General features: G+C 36.2%; 1 protein-coding gene across 2 annotated transcripts in view; it reads left to right on the top strand.

Moving 5' to 3' along the window:
• Positions 1 to 26,036, top strand: part of PRKX (protein kinase X-linked) — a 60,795-nt gene that overhangs the window by 13,707 nt on the left and 21,052 nt on the right. For both annotated transcript variants that reach the window (XM_032100579.1, XM_032100578.1), the window contains exons 2-4: positions 11,867 to 12,035; positions 16,237 to 16,500; positions 22,811 to 22,930. In XM_032100579.1, the coding sequence (XP_031956470.1) occupies positions 11,867 to 12,035; positions 16,237 to 16,500; positions 22,811 to 22,930 (553 nt within the window). The remainder of the gene's footprint in view (positions 1 to 11,866; positions 12,036 to 16,236; positions 16,501 to 22,810; positions 22,931 to 26,036) is intronic.

Raw genomic sequence — 26,036 nt, 5'->3', positions numbered from 1 at the left:
GTTAGAGGTATAATAATGGAGAGAGATTGGATCCCAATTTTAATATGGGAAGGAAAGTGTGTGCATAAAACTCAGGGGAAGGTGAAACTATGGGAGATCGGTAGAGTGGCTTTTCTTTCCTGTTAGGGAACTGCATAGTAAAAACAGAAAAAACTAATATATCCATTCTGTGTTTCAGTCACATAGTGAAATGAAGTTAGAACAGAATTTAAGTTTAGACTTATTTTTCTGCATTGCAGAGAAAAAACAGTGACTGATCCATACAACCCTGAATATCATGACAAATTCAGACCATGGTCCTTTTCTGATAGAGTATTTAAATGTTAAATTACCATTGGCTTGTCTTCAGTAACGTTAGATATTAATACAAGTGATATTTTCAGTCTTTAATTCTATTAGTAATGTAATTCTTGGGCACTATCAAGATTTTTTCTGAAATGTTTAATTGATATTTGAGAATGGAATTTGTAGACTGGGATTTTGAAACTTAATATTTGTGTTAGGGCTTTTGTTCCAGTTCCATATAAAATATAACTTTATTTGGATATTCTAGACTTACTTCCTCTTTCTTGCATAATAGCTCTTTATGTGGAGAATATTGTGATGTTCATTCTGGTGCCAAACAATGGTGATTTCATCACCTTATCTTGTACAGAGTGACACTAATTTTTGTAAGGTATACTATGTGAGAATTCGGAAGGGTAATGGAACACACGAAGTAAATTCTAGATACCTAAGGCATTGTTATTCTCTTAGGAATATCAGTTGATATTCCTTCTGAATATAAACAAAGCCTTCCCTTTGAGGAATATTTTGTTCCACTCATGAATTCTCAGAGTATTAACCTTTAACCAAAAATAAATATATTTGCAGTGCTTGTTCCAGATTGAGGTAGTGTTTTAGGAGAAAATTCTTGTGGGCTTGTAGTTTGATTTTGTTTTGTAAAACTTCATTTACAGAAGCTAGAATGCAGGATAGTAGTGGCACAGCAACTGCTCATAACTTGTAGATGCAAAGGCATTGTTTCAGCCTTTTGGAAAGGCACTTCTTTTTGCTATGGTTACAATGCTGAGTCATTTGTGTATATTATAATAAAATCTCTAGTACTTCACTACAATCCATTCAAAACAAAGATCATACTAAACAGAATTTTTAGAAAAGGTCATAGTTACATCAGAAGTATTTTTCTCTATCAGCATAATAGCTCAAGTGTGAGGAATATGTTTTGAATACCTTCTAAGACTACTGTGCTGTATAAACTTGAATAACATATGTAAGATTACAGAACATAGAGAGAAATTCAAGCTTGCAAATTGGGTATGGTTTGAACTGTGATTATTTGTACAAACTGTATCCTTTCTTGTGTGCAGACTTAATCTATATCAGTATTTTGAAAAAGAGCTAGATGAGTGAACTGACATTTTTAATACCACATTTGTGACGCTGAGTCAGTAAGTTTTTCTTAGGTAACAGTGCTGAAGATTATAAAGCTGTATAGGTATCATTTGGCATAGGTTTCATGACATGGAGCATGAAGAATTTATTGAGTTGCCAACAATTCTTTTTTAAACCTCATAAATTTATATACTTCCTTATACAAATTAGCATATTCTGTTTCAGTCGTTTCCATGTCATCCCACATGAGATCCCACATGCACTTATCAGACCATGTAACTTTCAGGTTAATCTCTTCTGTCTGAATGTAGACCTACGCACTGTAAACGGCTATCAAACCTACGTGTGTGTAGAGTCAACAGAGGGAAATAGGTACCTCTGTGTTCATAAATTGGATGTGTAAAACCACTCCATTGAATATAGAAGTACCTTTTTTCTCCTCTGTTGAATTGCAGGGGATTCCAGATGGCTGGTCCAAAGCTAAGCTGTGCAGTAAGTGAAGATATTCCTGCTCATGGTGTCTGGGGAGGCTGTTGATTCTTTGCTTAAAAGATGGGAGAAATTCTGTCTCTCACCTTGTGTTTGGGGTACAATAACAGCTTGTATACTCTTAGCCTGCAACTTTGCTAGTTTCATTTTTTTTGTATTTTACAGAGAGTTTTTGTAAGTTTCCACCATACATTGGAACAGGCCGAGAATAATGGCATTCTTTCAAAGCATACGCTTACTGTGTCTTTTGATGTCTAGCCATGAGGAAGATGGTACGAACTAAATGGTGCTTTGTGGTAATCTGTCTTTGAAAGTGGAAAGCACTCCAGTTTTCAAAAATACCAGTCCTAAGGTTTTAAGATATAATGTGAAAACTGAACTTTCTGATGTTTTGAGGTCCTTAACTGCCACTCAGTGGTTAGGCTTTGTCTTCAGTGGGAATGTCCAGAGGTTTTGTTTCTTTTGTTTTCCCATATCCTGAGTTAGCTCTAGGTCAGTTTAAAATTTAAAAATGAAGGTGAAAAGTTGGATTGGAAAAAAAATTGAAAAGTAGGTGTTGGCCACCACTGAACTTTGATTTCATTTTGCTTTCTGAATATTAGTGTATCAGGTTTTCAACCTGGCCTTTCCAGCTGACTCTCAATTGTGCTGGTATGTGTGTTCTCAAACATGAAAGTGTGTTTCTGGACTAGGACCTTCTGTGTTTAATTATGTGATAACACAGAAAATCACAGGGAATAGCTAATCCTGGAACACTATTCTATTAGTTGCCTATTTATCCATTTCCTGAAACACATGAGAGAACTAAAATGTCCTGAGTACATTTAAATTCTTAAGTGTAAGTCTTAGATCTGTCTTCAACAGAACCTCTTCAACATAATTTCAGTCTTATAGTTTACTATCACTGTAGTACATATTAAGTAATAAATAGACAATCTGTCAGAAAAGTATTTAAAAATACAGTTTTTGCACACTGTGTGGAATACATTCTCTTGATTTGTGTCTGATTTAGCACTGCTTTCAGGGAAGATGGAAGTGAAATGTAATTGAAAGGAATGTATTACAAGAGGTACTAGTCCCTCAAAGGCTTCTGTCCAGCACTGGAGAAGGAGGAAGTTGGTCAAGTACAAACAATGTGGCTTTTATTACATTGGGTCAGCAATAATAAACCTTTGTACTTCAACAAGATTTTTTTTGTTTGCTTTTTAAAAGGACACTATCAAGGATATTAAGCCTCCTGCTTTCTTTGCATTAACATGGGACTGACTTGCAGCAAGTAGCTGTTTCAGAAAAGCTGAGTTGCAGGACAGACCAAAAGATGATGATTGTGTAAAATCGTATACAAGTATGAAGAGACATATTTCTGGGTTTTAAAGAAAGGTGGCTAATCAGATACCTACTAAATGCCCCTATTTAGATTTACCTAATTCTGAGGGGGCTGCTGTTAAAGTTTTGATCTGTGCTGTTGCATGGATTTGGTTTTTATTAGATTCTGCGTAGCATTAACTTTTTTGGGACTAAGTGCCTCTATGTCCTTTACGGATTATTGCATTAGGGTTTGATTCTTAGTCATCAAAATTTTATTTTTATTTATTTTTCTGAGATGAAAACATGAGTTTTGGGCACAGCCATGTTTTGTAGTTGTTTGGCTGGCCAGTTTTATTTTAAGGTTTTCTTTTTTCTTTGGGTGTAATTGTAAGCTTCGTGTGTATAATTGTTTCATGACAATATATGTGATCTCGTATGTTCAACTGTAGCAACTGACAGTTCAAAAGATGTTGGAACAATATTTCAAGTACCTGAAGAGTCGTGTAACTTTTACAGAGGTGCTTTTGAACTTTGAAGGCCTTAATGATGGTTTCTTTTAGTTGAAGTTACCTGAAAAGTGTTTCAGTCTGCTGAAACTTGTAATTGCTGTGACATGACAATTTGTTTAGCTTTGGTTGTTTTATTTTGTTTTGGTTTTTGTTTTTTTTTTTCTTTTTTTTGGTGGAAAACCAACTAAATTTCTTCATGCTGAATTTGAGTAAAGCAACCAGCCAAAACACTTCTGTAAATACTTCCTGTCACCAGGGAAACTGAAGGTAAAGATAGAAGTGCTGATAAATGATGAGAGAGAGCTTTACTGTCCTCTCGGGTAAAAATTTGATTATGAGAATGACACTTAGAAACAGAGCTTTTTATTTTTCCAATATAAGATGTCCCTGCATAGGTTGTTGGTTTTTTTTTTTCCCCCTACTTACCTTTTTTGGAAGGGGGAAAAAAAATCACTGGGAAACACTTCTCATTAACTGAACAGAATAAATGGAAAATGGTGTGTTAATGATTTACTGGAAGTGATTCTTTATGTACTACCAGAGGTAAACTGCATGCTATTCATCCTTCTAGAAAATTAGAAGACAGACTGTTTTGGCTTAGACTGTGTCTGGGATATCCAATTCAAAATATTGAGTGTAGTACTGGTTCCAGCTCAAGAAGCAGGAGCTATATATTCACAACTCACACCTCTTCACAGACACAAAATCAAACAGTATCTGAAGAGAGATTCATCACTTTGGATTGTATTATAAAATGTTTCTGTCATAACATTTTTATTGCAATTTTTAAACACGACAAATCTTGTAGACTAAAATTTGGGATTTTATCATACCTGGGATAGTACTTTACTCATCTTGTTGATTTTTCCTTCTTTTTGCCTGAGTCTGGGTTATTTTGTGTCCCATTTTGTTCATGGTAAATGGAAGTGTAACACACTTGAATTAAATAGAAATATAGTAACTTTTAGCCTAAATGTCCATTTGTGTTAGATTTCATTTTAAGGATGCTGTTTCATAGTGGTTTTAAATACTTAAAGCCATTAGAAAAGGTTAACTTTGAACATATATTTATTTAGAAAGAGTCCTGAATTACTCAAAACTTGATGGGAATTTTAAGCATCAGTTAATGTACAGAAGGCTGGGTGTGGGGTTTGCATGTCTGGCTTTTGTTGTTTGAGAAATTATTTGGAAGGAAACTATAGGTTAAAAATTCTTCCTTTTAATATTTACATTCTGAGAAGCTCTTAGTTCATGTGCTTATTTTAACCTCTCCCTACCTGAAAAAATCAGTTCTGTGAATAGGATTTGAATGACATAACCTTTTAAATTCCAAAAAAGGACTGTCTTCTAGTATAATTTCCAATTTACGGATTCTCTTCCTGCTATTAAAATGTGGCACTTTTTGTTAATGCTTTAATTACCTGAAATTCTCACCAGATGAAAGAGAAAATGTAATGCTTTCTAGTGTTTTAGTTTGGCATGTGTTACTAACCAGACAGGTACCTCATTCTTAGCTTAAATATACTTGTCTTTTAAAACATGATAGGCTGGTTTTTTTTTAATTATATTAGTACAGACTGATAAGCTTCACTTTTAGCTGGTGTTTGGTATCATTTAAAATAAGCTGTTTCCACAGGCCTCCTTAATTTAGTTCAGCAAGTAGTATAAAACTTAGTTTCTAGGTGAAAAAGAAGTTCAGCTTTCAAGGTTACTATTTGAGCTGTTTTTATAAAAAACTCCAGTTTTCAAGTTGTGACCTATCTATACTTCAAGTGTAATATTTAAATAGGTAAAAATAGGAGTAATAATGATTTTGCAATGTCCTAGTTTCAATATGGAGTAAAAGTTTTATCATCCACTCATCTGTTCATCTCCTTTTTATCAACGTGTCACGAATTGCAGATCATGAAAGGCAAAGAAACAGTTGCAAAAATACCATTGAAGAACCAAGTAGGGAAATACCAATTCTATGAGAATTGTTCTGAAGGTTGTGGATGTTAAAAGTTTTGAGAAGGGAGATGCATTTAGAATCAGTGTTCTAAGAGTTGTTTAGAAATTGAGAGTAACCAGCAATCTGGATACTTTCTGGTTTCATGTATTTATTGGTCTCTAGTATTCCAAAAGAAAGATAGAATAAAGAGACAGAAGAAAGTTTCAAGAATTCTGCTTGTTTTGCTTAACGACGCCTTGATACTTACAATAGTTTTGTAGAGAGACAATAATTTGTGAGCAAAAAAAAAAAAATCAAAAACCCAAAATTACAGAGGAACTTGCATCATTGGTGTCCAGTTGATTGGCACTTTCTGGAAATCAGAAACGTGTCTCCAAACTGTGTGAAAAACAGGAAACTCTGCTGATGGGTGTTAATTAGCCTGGTGATTCCCATGTCCTTTGTTCTTAAGGATTGTAGTTCAGAAAGATTTAAATGGGTGGGTTAACAACAAGAGTTGTTGACTCAACTTTTTGGTATTCTCTGGCATATTAAATCTTGTGTGAAATTGAAGAGACTAAACCGAATTCCAGGTGGTGAAATGTAGTTTTAGTGGTGTGTTGTTGCAGGCTCCTTGTATGCCAAGTAAGAAGAAACCTAAAAATTGCCAGGTCTTTGGGATCTTTGGAAAGTTTTTACGGCATCCCCTTTGAGTCAAAAGCTAGGCTGTACTTGGAGCATGCATGGTTAATTTTTTTTTTTTTTGTTCTACTGAGCTGGGATAAAGAATTAATGATACTGAGCTTTCAGTTGGTTTGGCAAGGGGTGAAGCTATCATCCAGAACAGAAGAGAAAACCACTGTTTTGCCAGTGCCAGTAAAATTTTTGGAACAGGTAATGCAGTGATCTTGCCTGGAATGTGATGGGCATAGTTCTTGCTGTATTCTTGCTCTCATTGTTGCTAAGCAGACAGACATTTTCTTTACTCAAGGGGTTCTTGATGTAAATGGAAATGTAGTGTTCATAGCACAACGGATGAATAAGAAGCAGCATAGAAGCAAGCTCCTTTGGCAGGGCTGTCAGTGTGAACACTACACACACATCTCTGTTTTCTATGCTGTTAACATCTTAATCAGACTGTGTCTGATTTCAGTCCATATCACTGAAGGATATGAAAAAGCTTTGCAAAAATTGTGATCAGACATTTCTTTCATTTATTCAGGAGTGTGAGAAGCTCAGTTCTAGACAAAAAAAGGGCATCCTATAAAGCCTCCTCTGACTTTTGTTATTTCTCTGACATATTTTTCAGTGTTAGATCTGAACCCTCTAGAGTAATGCAGATCTATAAAAGCAATGGTCTAAGATTTACAGTGAGCAATCCACAGCTGGCTTGCAGATCAATGAAGACACTGAATTTGGCGTTTTCAGTGACATTGGTCTATGGGTTGAAACATTAGTAAAAATGTGGACTTGGCTACTGTGATGTCCAAAATCATCATCCTCATTTTGAATTGCCCTGTTCATGTGCCAACCACATCTTTTGTTGTAGAAGCCCGCAGTTGCTTGTGCCTTGTGGTTTCCCCAAATCTTTCTCCCAAGTGTTAATCTTCTGATTACCAGTCTGTTTGGGCAGGCTGTTTTTCCTTTGCTGTGCCACTTTTCCACTTCTTTGTCAAGAATTACTGACAACCCCCATTTCCTAGTCTAGCCTGTTCAAGTTCCATCCCAAAACTAGACAAAGATTAAATGGCAGACAAAATTTGACATTCAGTAGTGAGTTTGTAATCTGATACAATTCACTTAGTTCATCTCTGATATTTAACAGAATTAAGTGTATTGTGCTTGTGGCTATCAATAAAGACTAATACTCATCACAGTAGGAAATGTTTCTTCTAACTGTAAATAAAAGTGAATGCATCTGATGGTTTTTGTAGGCATCTGTTGAAGTCAGGGCCAACCCTTCTGGGGCTCAGAAAGCAGCCCTCAGGGTCGTAGAGCTCACATGACCTAGTTTATTCTTCATTAAAACAGATGGTAACTATCTGAGCAAGGCAAACTTGGTTTTAAGGAAGAGCTGGGGATTCAAAGGATGGGAAGCTGGAATAGCTGGGTCTAATTAATGGGAGCAAATAAAGAAGAGCATTGGATTAGCATTAAATTAGTCATTTACATCAATAGCAAAATAGTAGCTACAAGACTAGTCACTCAATTGTTTTAGCTGATCAAAAGTTGCAGGATTGGTTTACCTAGCATCAAAAGTATTTGAAATTGCGTCAGAAATGTTCCCACGTTCTTTATTCTTTTCTGCTAGGCTTCAAAGAGAGCAAAATCTTGGAAACTTGCTATGGTATTTTGCATGGTATTAGGGTATCCAGCTTGTTCTGTAAGACTGAAAATACCCTACTTGTGTTTGATACCTAGGCCAAGTTGGTCCTCTGCAGGTTTTGGCCTCCTCTCTTTAACATGAGAAGACTACCTAATGGAGAAGATTGCTGGCATTCCTTCAATCTCTGCAACCACATAAAATTTGCAGTGGGATCCAAGAATTTTATTGTTTCTGTTGTAAACAGATTTTGCTGGATTAGTGGTTAGCATTTTGCATATTTTATTCTGTTTGCCCATTTAGTCCTGAAAATCCTGAATTGTGTTGAAAACAGCACAGGCGCTCTTCACTTGCTGTTGTTACTGGTGGCCAGAGATCTTCAATTGCCATAGGACTTAGCAGGGAGAAGGGGCCTGTGCAAATTACAAATCTGCCTTCAGACTTTGTAAGAATAGCTGTTTTCTTGAGGTGTGATTTCCTCATGTAGGTGCTTTATTTTTGCTCTGAAACTCTGGTAGTATGTACTATAATAAACAGAAAGGTAGGATTATGTATGTAGGGAGTGTATGAAGCCATTGCTCTTCCTTCAGCAGGATAGTACTTGGTAGATCCCAGGACTAATCTAGAATGGTGCAGGGTCCCTCAAGTTCTCTTGGTTTGAACCAAATATTAAATAAACGTCATTAGACTAATGTAAAAATCTGTAAGCAAGATTTCTCTTAATTCTTATGGACAAGAGAATATTTCCATTTTAAGGTAATCCTAAGGAATGTTTACTTATCTGTCACAAAAGGTCAAATTTAATCGGTTCACACAGCTGAACTCTGAGATGATGAGGGGAAAAAGTTGACGAGTTCTTTCATGGGGATTAACAGAAATTGTTCTGTGAATTTAGTGTCTCATTCCTGGAGGGTAGAACGCAGTGGTGCTTTGGTGGAAGACTAATAACGCTGCCTTTTTTTGCTTCCAGAAACCTTCCTGAAAATTTATGGAGCTGAGCCTTTACCTTGTATACTGCCACTTGAATGCTTCAGGATTTGAGTTTTCTTTTTATGAATCTGAGGGGCATAATTTCCACCTAGTCACAATGCGACATGTTCTTAAAAACCAGACTTTCTTGACTATGCTAAACAACCAGAGTAACATCTTGTTGCAGCCTCCCACCTTGACTGTCATCCTGTTTCTCCCTCCTCCCTATGGAGGCAAGGCAAGGAAGAAAATCTTAAAAATGTTTGCAGAAATGGCTAAAAGTATGAGCAGGTTTGAAGTGAGATTTTGAATTTGTATTTTTGTATGCAAACTTTATCTGGTTATTTGAAGACTGGCTAGGCATAAAACGAAACAAAAAGCGTAACAATTAGTCCCACAGGAGAGTGGTGGGTGTGTGTCTGGGTACTGCCAGCTAATGCAGGCCTAATGGATTTTCTGAGAACACTTGATGGGGAGAAAATGCCTATTATGAGAGGAGATGTCTGAAAACAAATGTTAGAGGGCTTCTTGGTCTGTATTGTCTTGATTTTCATAGTTGCTTGGAACTGTGCTAAAGATGTTTGAAAAAAGTCTGCCTGGGATCAGTTCAACAATAAAACTGGTTAGGGAGGTTTCTCTGTTCTTGCCTGTGTGTGGTCTTCTGGTTTCCCAGAGGGCTTTCTAGATTAGGTCCTTGCCACTATTCTGGAACAGCCTGCCAGGCTTTGCTGTTCCTGGCAGAGACATTTTTAAGGAGGAAGTGTTTCCAAAGTTAGAACTATTGCTAAATAGGTCCCTGACATATAGATGGAACTTATGATTTCTATTATTACTGCTGGTACTTCTGAACAGTGGCTTGTGAAGTTAAACCAATATCATAGGGAAAAGTAAAGCGTTCTAAAATAAAAATTTCTAGAACAAGCAGAACAAGTCCTGAAACATGTAATCTCTAGAGACTTAGGGACAATTAAATACATGTTCACTTTTGACTTATCTGTTGAGTATGTCTGTGGAAGCAGTTTGTTCATAGAAGTATCAAAATGCATGTAAAACCACATTTGCTTATGGGGTTAGTATTGTTAATTTCCCTGAGTCCACATTTGGAAGTTTTAAAAATGAAAGATGGTGTTCATTTGCAGTATGATTATAGTTATTCTTCACAGTGTTTTTACTCAGAATTTAAATTTCAGCTCCTAATTCAGAAATAAGCCAAGTTAATTTCCTTTGTCTGTGCATTCAGTGTAAATGTCAATAATCAGTATTTCAAGGAGCTTGAACAGATGCCTCTGCTTGGAAGCTTTTGGGCCTTTTTTGTCTGTTTGTTTGGAGTTGGGGTTTTTTTTGTTGTTTTGTTTGGGGTTTTTTGTTTGTTTGATTGGGGTTTTTGTTGGTTTTTTTTTGTTTTTTACTGCAGAAGACCATCTCTGAGCAAATGAAGTTTACAGGTGTGGTCATGTAATGTGACTACATTGTTAAATGATTTAATTGCCTGATAAATTTTCCAGGGTAACCTGATGGTTTACTTTGCTGTAACAGCAGGCTTTTTCTGAGACCTGTATACAGTTTTCATGATTAAAGAACTGTAACTCAGGACAGGTGGGAATGTAAAACTTCTTTGATAGAATCTTTTGTGCTTGTACAATGGTAATCTTTGATGTGTTTGTGTAGTGAGAAGTTTTAGCTTAAAAACTGGCTTTGAAAGCTGTATTGTTAGTGGAGCTGCACATTCTGTAAAACTGGATTGCTGGAGTTGGTAGTTTTTAGTTTGTAAGATGAGTATTTTGTTTTTAGTAAATGCTGTGTCTTAAACAATATTTTAAGTGACTGGAAAGGAAAACTGTTAAATAAAACAAAATGTTTTAGGTGAGAATACACCTAGAGAAAACAAGTACTTCAAACATAAATTGAACCTACCAGATGCAAAAACTCCGTTGTTTTTTCTCATCTCCCCAGTAATGCAATTTTAGAAGTTCATTTGTTTGTTTCTTTCTCCTACCACTCAAAAATATATTTCCTTTCACATACATACTCCTTTCCCTATACTTGTTACACATCCTAGGAAATTGTTTTTACTATAAATTGATCATAACAGATCAACACAATCCAAAATCAAGTAACAAACCAGTGTATAATACTGTAACAGGTCTGTGTGCTGCCTTTCCTAGGGTATGGGCAAAGAAGAGGAGGATGATTGTCAGCTTAAGTATAAGCCTTTGACTTTTCTGGAGAAAGTGACCTTTTACAAGTTAGGCGCTTGGTTTGAATGCCAAGTGTCCTTTATAGTGGCACATATTTCTGTCTGAGAATGGGATTAAAAATATCGAGTGCACTGTGGTAATGGAACCTCCATGGCATTGTTTAATGAGCAGAAAAACAAGAAACCACCCAATGAGCTGAAATGTGTGTTCATCTTCAAATGTGTAACACTGTGCTGCACAACAAATACCAATGTGGCTAAATCTGATACTTTTAGCTTTCATTTCAAACTAAAAGAGATACTCAGTTCAGTTACATACAATTGTCTTGAGTTCAGTGTACTTTAAAGGAACTTTAATGACTGTTGAATAGAGAAATGCCTAATGCATTATTTTAAAGTCAGTATGTTTTGATTTTCCTTTTTTAATTTTTAGAGTGAACTGGAAAAGGAATACATTAACTACAAAAAAAAGGATGGCAGACAGCTACTGTTTCGAAGTGATATGACACTGAGCACTATAAGCAGATTTTAAAAAAAATGTTTATATTTAGGAGGATCAATAAATTTTATGTATTATTTCCCATCACTTCCTTATCCTACTGAATCACTTCACCTCTCCGTGTGCATTTACGTTTATCATCTCCTCACCTGAATAATTGGAGTTCCTGTGTGTTTTCATTTAGCAAATTATCTTTGTTCTTTTTCCCTTTTTACAGTAAGTTGATGTTTCTACTTCAACTTTTCAGGCACAGGTACCTTTGGACGTGTTCATCTGGTGAGAGAAAAAATGGGCAAGCGTTACTTTGCACTGAAAGTTATGAGCATTCCTGATGTCATTCGACTGAAGCAAGAGCAACATGTGCACAATGAAAAGTCTGTCTTGAAAGAAGTCAACCACCCATTTTTGATCAGATTGTAAGTTGTTGTATTTTTAAAATTCATTTCACTCATACAGAAAGTGCATTTAAATTACTCCAGAGTCTCATTGCAAGTTCTTATGTACTTTACTGACATCAAGCATTTAATTTCTATTATGTAATCTAGATTAAAATAGATTTTGGAATAAAGTATGTATTTTAGAAGAATCAAGAATTTAAAATTGAGAGGCATAATTTAAACATTCAAACAATAATTTATTAAAAGGTGTTTTCTCTCTCTTATTTTCCCACTGCAGAAGAGACATTTTCTCTTGAAGTGAGGGGAAAATGCTAATGAATTATTAGGACTGGCTCATCAAAATGACTTCTAGAACGATTCTTGATGTTACAATGGTGATGAAAGTATTTCTACATGTATGTGCTGTAGATACTGGTAAATAGAGGAAGATATTCCTAGATTTAAATATCTAGTTTTTTAAAACTTAAGTGAACTATTCTTTTGTAAACTTTATTTTTAAAGAGTTTAAATAACTGCAGCACTTCTTTGACTTCGGTATTCCTGTATTTGAGATTGTAAGTGATGGAACCTATTGAGAAGCATGATTTAAACACAGTTCATGAAGAATACTTTTTTTTTTTTGTGGAATTGAGGTAATTCTAATGATCCCAATGGTCCCATTGTTAAAGAGAGAAAGAACGTATCCTACTTTTTTGTTCACAGCACCACAGTGCTTCTTGTGTGTCTGAGTCCACATCTGTTAATGGGATAATGAAACGTCTGGTAATTGCAGAGTTAATTTCCATTTATATTTTCTCATGCATGGGTACAGGGCTGGCTATTAACCAAGATATGTTTCCATTTATCTGCCTTAATCAGTTTTACATAAAATTAGACAAAATTAACCTTAGTTAATCTAGCTGCAGGGAGTGCAGCTTCCTCCCAGGGTTAAGAAAGTATCAGAAGGAAAAGAAGAAGGAACAGCATGGTAGTCATCCAGAAGATGGAATGAGCCCTGCAGGAGGAGGCTTGTTCCCTGGTGTGGTGTTGGCATTTTCCAGCATCATGATGCTATTAGTTTCCAGCTAGTGTTCAGAAATCCTGTGTGTGGCGTAGTATCAGTAAGATGAGTTTTAGAGTGTGCAGAGATTGAGATTCATGGAAGAAAGCAAGATGGATAGGCTGAGTACATCTGATTAGACGGGTTGAAATATGGATGGAACAGGGGGAACAGGATGTTTTATGTTTATCTATGTACATTTGTACGTTCTTTAAGAGAAAACCCTACCATAATCAACAAGGAAACTGCCAAATAAACCCCATGTCAGTAGGTCTGTGTGTCAGAACAGCAGGAATGGAGAAACTTGGGTGAGATGTCAGAGACAGGGATGGGAGGATTCATGTTCATACAGAAGTGATCAAAAATCCAAACAGGTGAGTTTTCCTGGATTTCATTCACACCTTATTTACAAAATAACGGATTTTTTGAGTTGCCGAGGGATGCAACTCAAATAGTTCAGTTTGTGTGCAAGGCAAATATTCTTCATGTCTTCTAGAGCTCTGCCTTTTCTGTTGAAATGTCCAATGATATGTTGCATCAGCTGTGCTCATGTAATTGTCCATGTGATGCCTTTTTTCCTTGGCAGAGGAGACTCCAAGCAATGCAGCTAAAGTGAGGTGGTTAAAATTTAGGTCACAACAATATTTATGTGCTTTAGGTTAAACAAGCCTTTGTGGATGATTATCACTAGAGTGTATGACAAATAGCACTTTCTGCAGCTTTTTGTCACACACTAAAAGCTTTTTTCAGCTACCCCCTGCCCAATATATGTTTGGGGTTTTTTTCTGTTAGTTACTATAAGTGTTTAACAAAAATGAGGAAGAAACTTTATAGTTCATAGTTATTAGTTTATATTTAGTTTATACTAGTTTATTAGTTAACTATAGTTTATAGTTATTGCATTTAAAGTATGTTATCTACGTGGTCTGGTTTTTATGTTTTCAGTTAGCTTCGCCATCTTAAACACTGATGGTATTTTCCTGGTTGCAAAACAGGGAGGAATAGGTGTCAGTGCAGCATATTATTTCAGGATTTTATGATGGAAAATTATAAAGTAATACTGCATGTAATTCATTTCTGGTGTTTGGAAATTCCATGTATCTTCCTATATGTAAAGAGTCCTATTTTTTTTTTTTCCCTTTTCCTGTTACTTTTGAGAAATACCTATCCTGTATATAGGGAGGTACAGTGTTTCTGTAGACACTGGAATTACTCATCTACGTACAATTTTTTCTTAAACGCTTCTTAGGTGCTTTTGCAACAGCTGATCACAGGAGATTCCTAGGCAATCTTTACTGACGTGTTTGAATAACATGTCATACTACTGTGGTGCAGCTTATTACAGTGAGGTGTAATGTTGACCTGTTTTTGAAGAGAACAAGAATTAATAAAAATCAACTATGTCTTGTAGTCGTGTAAGCTAAAACAGGTTGGTTGTAGGAGTTCACAATGGCATCCACAGTTTATGTAGTAAAGCTGAATTGTAGAGTTAATGATACCACACGTTATTCTAATCACAGCTTTTGTGATTTTTTTCTTTTTTTTGTATTAAATTACCATTTAAAGCAATCTGAACTGCAAGTACTGAAGTTCTTCGTTTTGCTCTTTTTCATGTATACCAAATAATATATCCATTTTTCTGTGGATAGACAAACCTTTGAGTCAACTGTTGAAGAAATTAATTCCAGTAAAAATTCTGTGCTTAATGTATATGTAGGTATTCCATTTTTGTCCCTCTGTATTGTCAGATTTTGCTCTTCCTCTCCCATAAATGTGGTTTACTTTGTTGCACCCACTCCTGCTCTTCTTTCATTGTTTATTGTAGATACAGCTTTGCCTAATTACCTTAAATACATTTGCAGAGTGTTTTTGCATGGTCGATAAAGATACTGTGAACATCACATCATCAGTAGCCAATTAATGATGTTGATGACTGTGATAGGGAAGAAGTTCCATAAAAGCAGAAAGCAAGCTGGACTCTGCTTTCTCCATCACTGATGGAATGGAAGAACTGTAGCTGATGTCTGTTACTCAGTCTTATTTCCTGGGTTTCCTCAGTGCTGGTATCAAAAATAAAATCTTCCTGAGTAAAAGTCATTCGTGTGTTAGGGAGCTCAGTTTGCTCTGCTTATCTTTCCTGAGGCTCTGTGCCCTGATTAAGCACAAGGTACTTGTGATACTGCAGAAGCACTGACTAGAAGCTAAAGTAGCTTCTGTTCTTGTATCACTGTATCAATAAGTAGGTAAGGATACAGTGTTCTCTACCTTTTATTATGAAATTAGGGATTGTTCTTTGTTTTAAATGGTAGTGTGCTTTAAGATGTTACCAGATACTTCCTTCTTCTTAAACGTTGAGCTACATTGAGGGTTGTGGTATGTGAGTTGTTTAATGTAGATAGAAAGAAAAACAGCATAATTTAGGGGCATGTGGAAGACAAGATTCCTGTATTCTATAATGAAGCATTTTAAAGCCATGTATCATTTTCTTTCTTCTTTACGTGTTCTTTACGTGGCTCTGACTACCACAAAAATAGCTCTTAAACAAAAGGTGGCAGTCTGAGGAGTGGAAGGTACCTATCCTTAGATTAATTCTGAGGTACAGAAATGAATCTTGTTTTGCTGTCATTTTTGCTTTTCTATTGCTTTTGTGAAAGATGCCATAGAAGAGCAAGCATTGGCATCTGATGCTTTAGTTGGGATTGTGTATCTCATGGGAAGAAGGGATAGGAGGGGAGAAGGATCACTCTTTGATGTCTGGTTTTGAACATGTTGTCATGAAAGTCTTTACAAAAGCAGATTCTGCCTACCACCATCACTTTGGCAATGCCTGATAATATGAAATGTAAGGTGTGTAAAAAATGTGTAGTCTTTATATCAAGTCAGTTGTCTGGTGCTTAGAAGAGACCTGTTTTGTACGATGACACAGAATGTATCAATTTTTTTTCTTGGCCTGTGCTGTACTTATCCTCAACTATCTGGTTTACATTGCAGGTTAAGCAGCTACTTGAATGTCTTAACGTAATCCTGATGACTTCTTGGGGGTTCAATATTTGCAGGCAGGGAATCAGAAATCACTTATGTACATGGTTGGGTCAGCAGAGGCCATTTTACAGACATCTACTTGTAAAGCAAATCAGAGACATAATTTCTTTATTCAATAAAATAATACTTTTATTACAGATTTTGGACCAACCACGATGAACGTTTTTTATATATGTTAATGGAATATGTGCCAGGAGGAGAACTTTTTAGTTACCTGCGCAACATGGGGCGTTTCAACAACAGCACAGGACTGTTTTACTCGACAGAAATTATTTGTGCAATAGAATACCTGCACTCCAAAGAAATCGTTTACAGAGACTTAAAACCTGAAAATATATTACTAGACAAAGAAGGACATATCAAGCTTACTGACTTTGGATTTGCAAAAAAACTGGTGGACAGGTGAGTGGGGTTTTGTTATGGTAATTACATTTTGCATGCTAACAGTTAGAAAAAAAGTTTGATTTCAGGTGCTCAGCATTTCATTTAGCACTCCATGTGGTTCACTTATGTCAAATCCCTTAATATGAAGGAAATTACCATCTTACAGTGACTGTTTGGAAACCAGTATTACCCCTTAGGTATAACAAGGAGGAATATCACACACAAGCAACCAGAGAAAAATATTTTTATTTTTCTGCTTTTGTATATTTAAGTTTTCAGCAGTCGTGTTGTAAAAAGTTCCCTTTTAGAGATTTTTGAAGTGTAGGAATAACATTTTAAAATGGGATATGGTGGTTTCACTAGCCTGTTGCTAAAATGAAACTGCAAAAATCTAGACAGAAACCATAAGGCCAGCTTCAGCAGGACTGATCTATTTAAATCTAGCTTCTATATTGCTGTCGGTTTTAGTTTAAAATTTAAAATATGTAAACTTCTTTGATAATGTGGAGGCTCCCCCCCAGCCCAGTGATTTCTCAATTCTCGCTCTTCGGACAGCTCTTCCAAGACCATAATACATGTTTTTAAGAGTAAGCAAGAGCATTGGGATTCAAAAAAAGGGAGGTAAAACCTCCTGTCGTATCAGGAAAGCGGTGTGACAAGGTTTGGTGTTACGCCTTTGAGTCATCTCTTGAGGGATACCATATTTGATTGTTCTGGTTGAGGCAGTGTCGTGGTGAGTTAGGTGTTACGTAGGTGCTCATCCTCTTCGGTCATCAGCCTGTTTGATGCTGCTTTTGCAACAAACGGGTCCAGGTGTGAGGAGAGTTCTACAAGATCAATTTGAAAGGAGAGTGGATCTGAGGAAGCTGCTTAGTAGATCCCTTATGAAGTAAAAGTCAGATGAGACAAATCCAATCACAAAATGTAATGAAAAGTTCTAGTCACCTTTAAGGTCTGAAAATCTGTTTTAAAACCATAGAATTTTATTATGAACGCATTTGAATTCAGTTTCCACTGCCCAAGCAAAAAGGCCTACAAATTCTGGCCTTTTATTTTAATACTTTGTTTTTAAATCAAAATAACTTTTTGCAGGAAGAGGTTACAAACATCCATGTAAGAAAGTAGTACAATCTCTATGTAAGACGTTTTCATACAAATTCTTATGACTTGCATTTGCATGTAAATACTGCCACTTAGTGGTAGTTCCTATTTTGTGGGTTTAGGTCACAAGAGAAGTAACCCTTCGTTAAATAAGGTGATAGTTCACATCAGAGTATATTTTTCAACTTGGAAGATGAATCTCTAAGAGTAAATTTGTTCAAATATATTTTAGGATATTAAACTAAGTTACCACTACTGGTTTTAATTGGGTTTGTGTTCCCTATATTGCTTGGAGAGCAGTGAAGTTGATCAGTTTGTATTGAATTGAATCATGGAACATTATAGTAGTTTTATATTCATAGCTGATACCTTCAAATGTACAACAGGTAACATAAATACAGACCATAAAATTGGAATGAGCAAGGACATTCTCAATTAGAGCACAGGTAGTTAACCTGTGCTAATCTGGTTTAGCTTTTTGTGTTACTGGGTTTTTTTGGAACTACGTAATATTCTCACCACTAGCTGAAGTAATCATCAGGACACTGGTTTTGTCACTGTAAATATACACAGTTATCAGCCTTTTATCTATTAATGCACTCCAGTAGGTGCTTTTGTTTATGGCATAGCCTATTTGATCAAAAGTATAGGACGTATTTTGTCATTTTTATTCATGGCAAACATCTGTACACATGACTCTTAGGTGTATAGATGTCAGTGAGTGTATAGATGTGTGCATGTATACAGTATTCATGAAGTGCAAAAAGAAGTCATGAAGTATTTATGTTTTTCAAACATTGTGAGGTAACCTGCTCTCAGGATCAGCAAAGACATTGCTAGAAAGAAGATACAGTACGTAAATCAAAAGATGGTCTGCACGAGATTTTGGTTACAATTGCACATTCCAAATACATAATGCTTCACACTAATGATTGTGTAGCTGCCTAATTGACATTTTTCTGTACACATTTTCCTTTTTTCCCATTACCATGTGTGAAGGGATGAAATGTTCACCATGTCGCCCTGCAGTTAAGCTGCTCTTTAGAAAGAGTGGCTGGCTCGTAGCTCATGTTCCCGCTGTGGAAAGCAGCCTGCACCTGTACCTTCTTATTAGTACAATTTCTGAAGGGCTAGGCTCTTAATATTTTCTTGTTAGAGACAGAGAAAAGAGAGGAGGTTTTCTTTGCTCCTTCTGTTCTTTGTTGGTATGTCCTTCTGTTTATCCTTGTTCCTCCCTTTTTACTCATAGTATATGTGTAAAAATTCTAAATTTTTCTCCAAAACAGTTTGTCTTTGCCTCAGCTGCTGTTTATTTCTTCTCTTTTCCACCTTGATGTTGCTTAACAGAAGACTTAATAACCTTTTCAGTTTCTTGTAAGTACATTCATATAAAATAGATGTGCTACTACTTTTAAAAGGGGGCAATGTCAAGAAGAAAGATGGGGAGGGGGTTTTTATAAATTACTGTTACCTGAAGGCTGTGAAAAGGATTTCCTTTGACCTTTGCAACTGTTACATTTTTCTCTTTCTGAAAAGCATATACCTCTTTTTGGGTATAGTATTTTCACTGAAAATTTTTTCTGATCCGATTTCCTTTTTTTGTGTGGTTTTCGGTAGGGTTTTTTTGGTTTGGTTTGGGGTTTTCTGGGAGGGGAATTAATTCCCGTGTTCTTTCAGAGAAGCACAAAACTAATCTGCATGGAATTTCATGGATTTTTTTATGGACAGGTTTCACTCAGAAAGTTATAAAAGTTTTAGGTAAAATTAAGACTTGAGTTATTTTTTTTCTGGAATGTTATTCACTGTTAATTTTAGTTTATTCAGTTTACATTCCTAAAAAATTTACCTGTGAGTCTTTCTAGAAACTTGAGAAGTGATTAGTCTTAAACATACTTGGGATAGTTCTGCACTGTTGCTTAAGCTGGATGTGCTTCATGACTGTTCTACACAGTGGATTGAACAGAAAAAGACTAAGTAAGACACAGTAAGTCTAGTTTGCAAAGTGTATAGTTTGTCGCTGTAGAAGGAAGCAGGAATGTCTTGAAGAACAAACTTTCGTCAGCTGGATACAAAGCAATCTTTATTAAATATAATTATAGAGAAACTGCCAGAATACCAAGACAAACGTTGTTAATCTGGTTCCTATGCAGAAAAGCTTGTCAAGTACTACAGAGATGGATGCTGAATGGTGTAGAATGCTAAAACGTATTAACCATCGAGACTTAACTTCTTCACACAGTACTCTTCAAAAGTTTCACAAACTTACTTTGTAGCTTACCTTTGTAACCAATGTAGATTCTTTATTTTACTTCATGTTTTAAAATTACATGTTCAGCCTTATCAATTATCACTTACCTGTACTTCAGCTTTTATCTTGAAAATTCAGTCATGAATATTTTGTAGCAGTCTAAAGGGAACAGTCTATTCTTACTTTTTTGCACTGTAATTTTTCTTCAAAAAAGTTAGCTGAAGTTTCAGATGAATATGCAATAGTCACAAAATAGTAATGATAAAAAAAATTAAAATACTATCTTTTTGTAGCATTTACTTGATGTGTTTTCCAAAATACTGAATAGTTTGTTTCATGACCAGCAGAAGACGAAACAGAAGTCATGATCTTACGGCACAAATACACATCTTAAAAAAGAACATGAGCTTCTTCCAAGTTTTTGTGTAGCTAGTAAACATAAATTTCTTGATTGAAATTAAGGAAGTGGTTAACCTGGTGGTAATGAATTTTATTTCCTAATGCAGCTAGGAGACTTCAAGTTACGTTGGCCTTTATTCAGTTTTCCTCTTGCTTCAATAAAAACACAGTAAAACTGTCAGCTGCTTCATTTGCACAGCTGGCTAAATCAGTATGATTAAGTCACATGATGGATACAGCTTTTTAAATTTGGGAGAGGGAGAAATACTTCGTTTTAAAAGATGACAGAGCTTTGCTGTTATTCTTCATTTTGTAGTCCTGATCTAGGTAACTGCTAGATGGCAGTAGTGTAAAGCAGCAATGTATGTGAGAATTCAGTATGCTCGATTTGGAAAATAAGAGTTTATGGTTTTTAGACAAATTTATGATAAAAATTAAATATGTATTCTTTACACTTGCAAATGTAGTTTCAAGAACCTTGAAGCACATTGGACGCAAGGTGTGCTTAACGCTTCTGACGGTTTAGCTGGAGTAATTTGGTTTTCGCTGTAGTAAAATGAAGCTTAAAGAAGTTCAAGTCATAATTCTTTATTTAAAGCCTTAACTGACTGTACAGCTTCTCTTTCTTTATCTTAACTGTTTTTGTGAATCAAGGCTAAGGCTTAAAAAAAACCAACCAAACAAAAAAACATCCCAAAAACTTCCTTTAAAATATTTCAGAGAATCATGGAATATGCTGAGTTGGAAGGGACCCATCAGAATCATCGAATCCAACTCCTGGCCTGGTGCAGGACACCCCCAGGAGTCATACCATGTGCCTGAGAACATTGTCCAAGCACTTTTTGAACTTTCTTAGGCTTGGTGCTGTGATCACTTCCCTGGGGAGCCTGTTCCAGTGCCCAGCCACCCTCTGGGTGAAAAACCTTTCCCTGATATCCAACCTAAACCTCCCCTGACTCAGCCTCAGGCCATTTCTTTGAGTCCTGTCGCTGGTCACAAGAGTGAAGAGATCAGTACCTGCCCCTCTGCTTCCTCTTGTGAGGATGTTGAAGACCACAATGAGATCTCCCCTTGGTCTCTTCTTCTCCAGGCTGAACAGACCGAGTGACCTCAGCCTCTCCTCATAAGGCTTCCCCTCCAGACCCTTCACCATCTTTGTTGTCCTCCTTGGGGCATTCTCTGGTAGCTTAATGTGGTTTTTTTACATTGTGGTGCCCAAAACTGAACACAGGACTGAAGGTGAGGCTGTGTCAGCACAGAGTAGGGTGGAACAATCATCTTCCCTGCATTCTCAGAAAAAAAGAAGTTGAGTTAGTATTACTTCTAAAGGTGATTGCTATTCATCTTACTGCATTTGTTCAGAGGTGTTTTACGAGTTTGGTTGGAGAAAATTCTTCCTCTCACAAATACTCAGAGGGTTTTTTTGGTGCAAGTTAGAAATCATGTGTAGTGACCGTTTGTGACTATGTTCTTTGTCATACTTTACTAGAACTCCTTTTAAAATGAGATACACTTTTCTTTCTTATTCTGTGCTGTGATTTCAATTTCTCTTGAACTGGTAGCACATTTTCAAAGTTCTGTCTTCTGACTTGATGTTGGGGAAGGGTAATTTATTCAAAATGAGAGCATATTTTTTTCTCAAGTGTACATTTAAACCTAAATCAAGTGAGCGAAGCCAGGCAAATTCTACTTGGGCATTTTTACAAAGAAAAGTTCACATTTCTGGAAGAAATTATTTCAGAATATTCTTCTTTTCAAATGTAATTTGGTCTTCGTAAACCTAACTGCTTAGCTTCAGTTTGTTTTGTTTCTTTATAGAATTTGAGCCTCAGTTAGTTAGCAATATAACAGTTTTATTCTGACCTTACCATAGAAAGCTATGACTAAAAATGACTTTAAAATATATCAAAAAAACGTATTGCCTACTTATCTCACACTTGCGTAACTATACCTTGTAAATATTGTAAATAACTAAAAATACAAAATGTTTACCTTTTAGTGACTATTGTGGAAGTGACGATAGGTTAGATTCCAATACTCTTTGAAAAACTTTACCTAGATCATAAAACAAATAATCTTTGATTTTCACTTGTTTAAACTACTACTTCTTCAAAAACTCCCTCCTTCCCTTTTTTTTAATTAAGCTTTGTTTTGCTGGAGAAGGCCAATAAGCTTGTCTTCTGCTGGGCCTGTCAGAAGTAGTCCATGAACTTCCAGGGTCTACAGCTTACAGAGTGAAAAACACTGTCAATAATTCAAAGCAATGTGTAGTCTGCTGGGTAGAGTACCACACCACCAGCTGGGAAACTCAGTACACAGATATTTTATGCAGACAGGAAGTTTCTTAATTTGCATATATCTCTGTTCCAGGAGAATTGGAGAAGATCATCAAAGCAATCTGTTTAGATCTTGTAGAGGCCTTTCTTATTTCTCTGTTTCTTTATACAGTAAATACATAGGTATATGCTGGGTACTTCTTATGTGTGTGTTTGGTTTTTCCTATTACTGTTGTTTCAGTTTCACTTTGATCTGCTTTTGTTGTTTGTTTTGTGTTTTTATTTTTCTTTCTTTTGTTCCCAGAACGTGGACACTCTGTGGCACTCCTGAGTACCTTGCACCAGAAGTTATACAAAGTAAAGGCCATGGAAGAGCTGTGGATTGGTGGGCCCTAGGAATTCTTATATTTGAGATGTTGTCGGGGTAAGTGATAATTACTATATCACAGCAATATTATGTAATACAGAATTATTTGCTAGTTCTGTTTACAATATTTGGATTAGCAAATTTGGGTTAAATTTATTACTGATATGCCAGTTTAATTTCTGCCTTTGAAGAAAGGAATTGGGAAGCTGTACAAAAGAACATATATCACTGTTGTTATGGGAATGTTTTAGGTTTTTGAATTCATTGGTTTTGTTTGTTGTTTTGGTTTTGGGTTTTCTGTTTAGTTTGTGGTTTTTTTGTTTGTTTGTTTTTGTTTTACTTAAGACTTTTGTAATAGCTTCTCTTTTCCTTATCTGTTTTGGAAATTCAAGTTTTGTCAAAGTTCAAATTTTTATTCATAAAATCATTTCTATTTAAAGGGAAAAGAACAGGACAACTTCTGTAATTAATTTTCAGCATAGTGAAATCCTAGTTCCAGTGGGAACTTCAGTCTGTAAAAATGCATAGTGGCAAGTAGGAAAACTTCTATTAATACAGTTTTTATTGCAACTGAGCTCTGGTTTTCTTTAACCCAGAGGAAGAACAGGGGAAAGCTTTATAGGTCTGTTTGAAATCAGTTTGCTCAAATGCAACTTTTGGTGTTTTGGAATTTGTTTGATAAACAATGTTTCCAGAAGATACAAATTCAAACTGAAGAAACAGTCTGGCTTTAGTATAATTAACTGTTTGTGACTTGTTAGTATTAGTTAGATAAGAGTAATTGTCTCAGTTTGCTCTGATTTCAAAAAATAAATGTTTTTTTCAGTAAAATAACTGATTTTGGGAGAGTGTGTGCTACTTGTGTGCTAAACAAGGCATCCGCATGTTTTTCCCTTTTTTTGTCTTGATTGTGTTGTTTGAAGGTACTTGCAGAAAAAGTTTGGGATTTTTGAAAGCAATTGGCTTTGCTGTGGTGGGTGCTATATGACAAATGCAGATGAAAGCAAGACTTTCATAGCTTACAAAGAAACATAGTATATTTCATCAGTTTGATTTCATGGTTCTTAAAACTTCTGCCTTCTGCTTTACACCTTCTCAGTCCCCGGATGTGTCAGGAGTCCCTTGTGGCCTTTCCTTATAAATCTGCAGCCTTGTAGAATGATCAGAACCAAGTGTCCTTGCTTGGATTTATTCATCCTTTTCTCTATGCAGTACTGTCATTTCAAAGTGGCTTTGGTGACTCTTCCAGTGTTTGGACAAGGTTGTAAGTTTGCCTTAGCAAGTAGTTCCCCTGACGGATGGGTGGTCACTTCAGAGCACTAATCCACTGCGTGTACTGCTGTAAAGTCCACCCAATAGCAACACAACTTTATCCCAGCACAGCATTGCTACTCACTGCTTGCTTTCTTAGTGTCCTGAAGGCTTGTATATGTATTGACTTTGACTCTCACGGCAATTTGTGGACAGAAAAGCAATAAAAATATATAATAGTTGCTGGCTGACCCAGGCAGGCTTGGCTGACTGGTCTGATACAAAATGGTTATTTATGTAGGCTGATCTGTACAGAGACGAGGCTTCACCTTTCTTCCATTGCTCCCTGTAAGGTGAGCAGCCCAAGTTGGTCAAAAGAGTCCTTCTCAGAGAGATGAAAGGAACAAGAGATTCCCAGCAGGGTTGTTACCACTAATCTTAGTCCTAGACAGCAGGAAAACTGTAGATAAAAGTGTCTGGTGCTGTAATATGAGCGCAGGTGCTGCAGTCACCCAGCTGTGATTTACCTTCCCGCTATGGGTGTCAGTGGGACCACTCTCTGTTAGGTCTGTGTGGTCGCAGTGTAAGTGGATATTGGGCCTTTTTTATTTGCGTGCCTTAAGGAGTTGTTGGTGGGATTCTCTCTGCTAGACCACTAATAGAAACATGGTTTACAAAGTTAACATACTGACTACAGGGGGTAATCAAGCAAGATATTTGGAGTCATTGAGACCTCAAGACTGCAGGGTACTGAAGTATGACTGCTGTACATTCTGCTGAAATATGACTGGTATATATTGTTCGTAAAAAAAGGGAGCAGCTGCCATTGTTTCTATGTTGGGTCTTCTGTGTCTTGACGCCATCTGGCTCAAGGGATGAGACCCGGATTTCAGGGTGGGGGGGATGGGAAGGAGGTGCCTTAATATGAACACTTTGGCCTTTAGAGACTTTTAACCAATAGAGATAGATTCCACTTTTCTAAAAGGCAAGTGAGGTTTTATATAGACTGATTGACAGAGCAGCTGTCTGCTGTGTGTGATATTCTAAGGATTTTTACTACAGTACTTGTATAGACGTGCTCTTCATAATGATTGAATGCTGCTTTGGATAGGGATTCCATCCAACACTAAAAAATAAAACGCAGTAGCATTCAGTTGTTTTCCAAAGCTGGGACAGGGGCTTAACACAAGCTTGTTTTTTGGGATGTTTGTGTTTGGAGATTTTTTTGTCTGTTTTGGGTTTTTTGAGATGGGCGTCTAGATAGATACTATTTTCTTAGGATTTTTTTTTGGGGGGGGGGGTTAAAGGAGGGCAGGAATTATGGAATGGTTGTCACAATGAGTGTATGCTTTTAGCATTTCATCAGCTTTTTGCTGTTCTTGGCAATAGTGTTTTGAAGCCCTTTTCCTCACCAACTCAGGATGTGGCTAGATATTTACTATCAAGGCTTTTATTACAGAAGTAGTCCTAGTTAACTTTATCCATCAAAATTCAAAGAAGATTTAAGGAATCTGAAAATATTTGAAGGTGAACAAAACCTGACTTCAAGACTAAGTTACTGTCTGCAAGTAAATTAATGTAAGACATTTGATAGTTTTTTCCTGAAGTTAGTTTCTCTGAAGCCCAAAAGCAATTGAAAAGAATTGGTAGATGTGTATGTAAGGAAATGGCCTCTCTAAAAACAAACAAACAATCCCACACCTTCCTGTTCTACAGTGTCTTATTTCCCTAACTTAATCTCCAGAGGCCCATGGAATTCTCATTCTGCACAAACTAGGTTTAAGGCAAGGTCCCATTTAGGTTTAGCATAGTAAGACACAGAAAAGGGAAAGAACAGGGAGAAGCAAGGGTGAGAAAAAAATCTTAACAGATGAATAACACCAAGCTCATAGCATTAATCTAAACAAGCTAA

The sequence above is a fragment of the Corvus moneduloides genome, chromosome 2, assembly GCF_009650955.1.
Source record: "Corvus moneduloides isolate bCorMon1 chromosome 2, bCorMon1.pri, whole genome shotgun sequence".
Taxonomy (NCBI): Eukaryota; Metazoa; Chordata; class Aves; order Passeriformes; family Corvidae; genus Corvus; species Corvus moneduloides.
The sequence above is the reverse complement of the archived record's forward strand: the minus strand, read 5'-3'. Positions and strand labels throughout refer to the sequence as shown.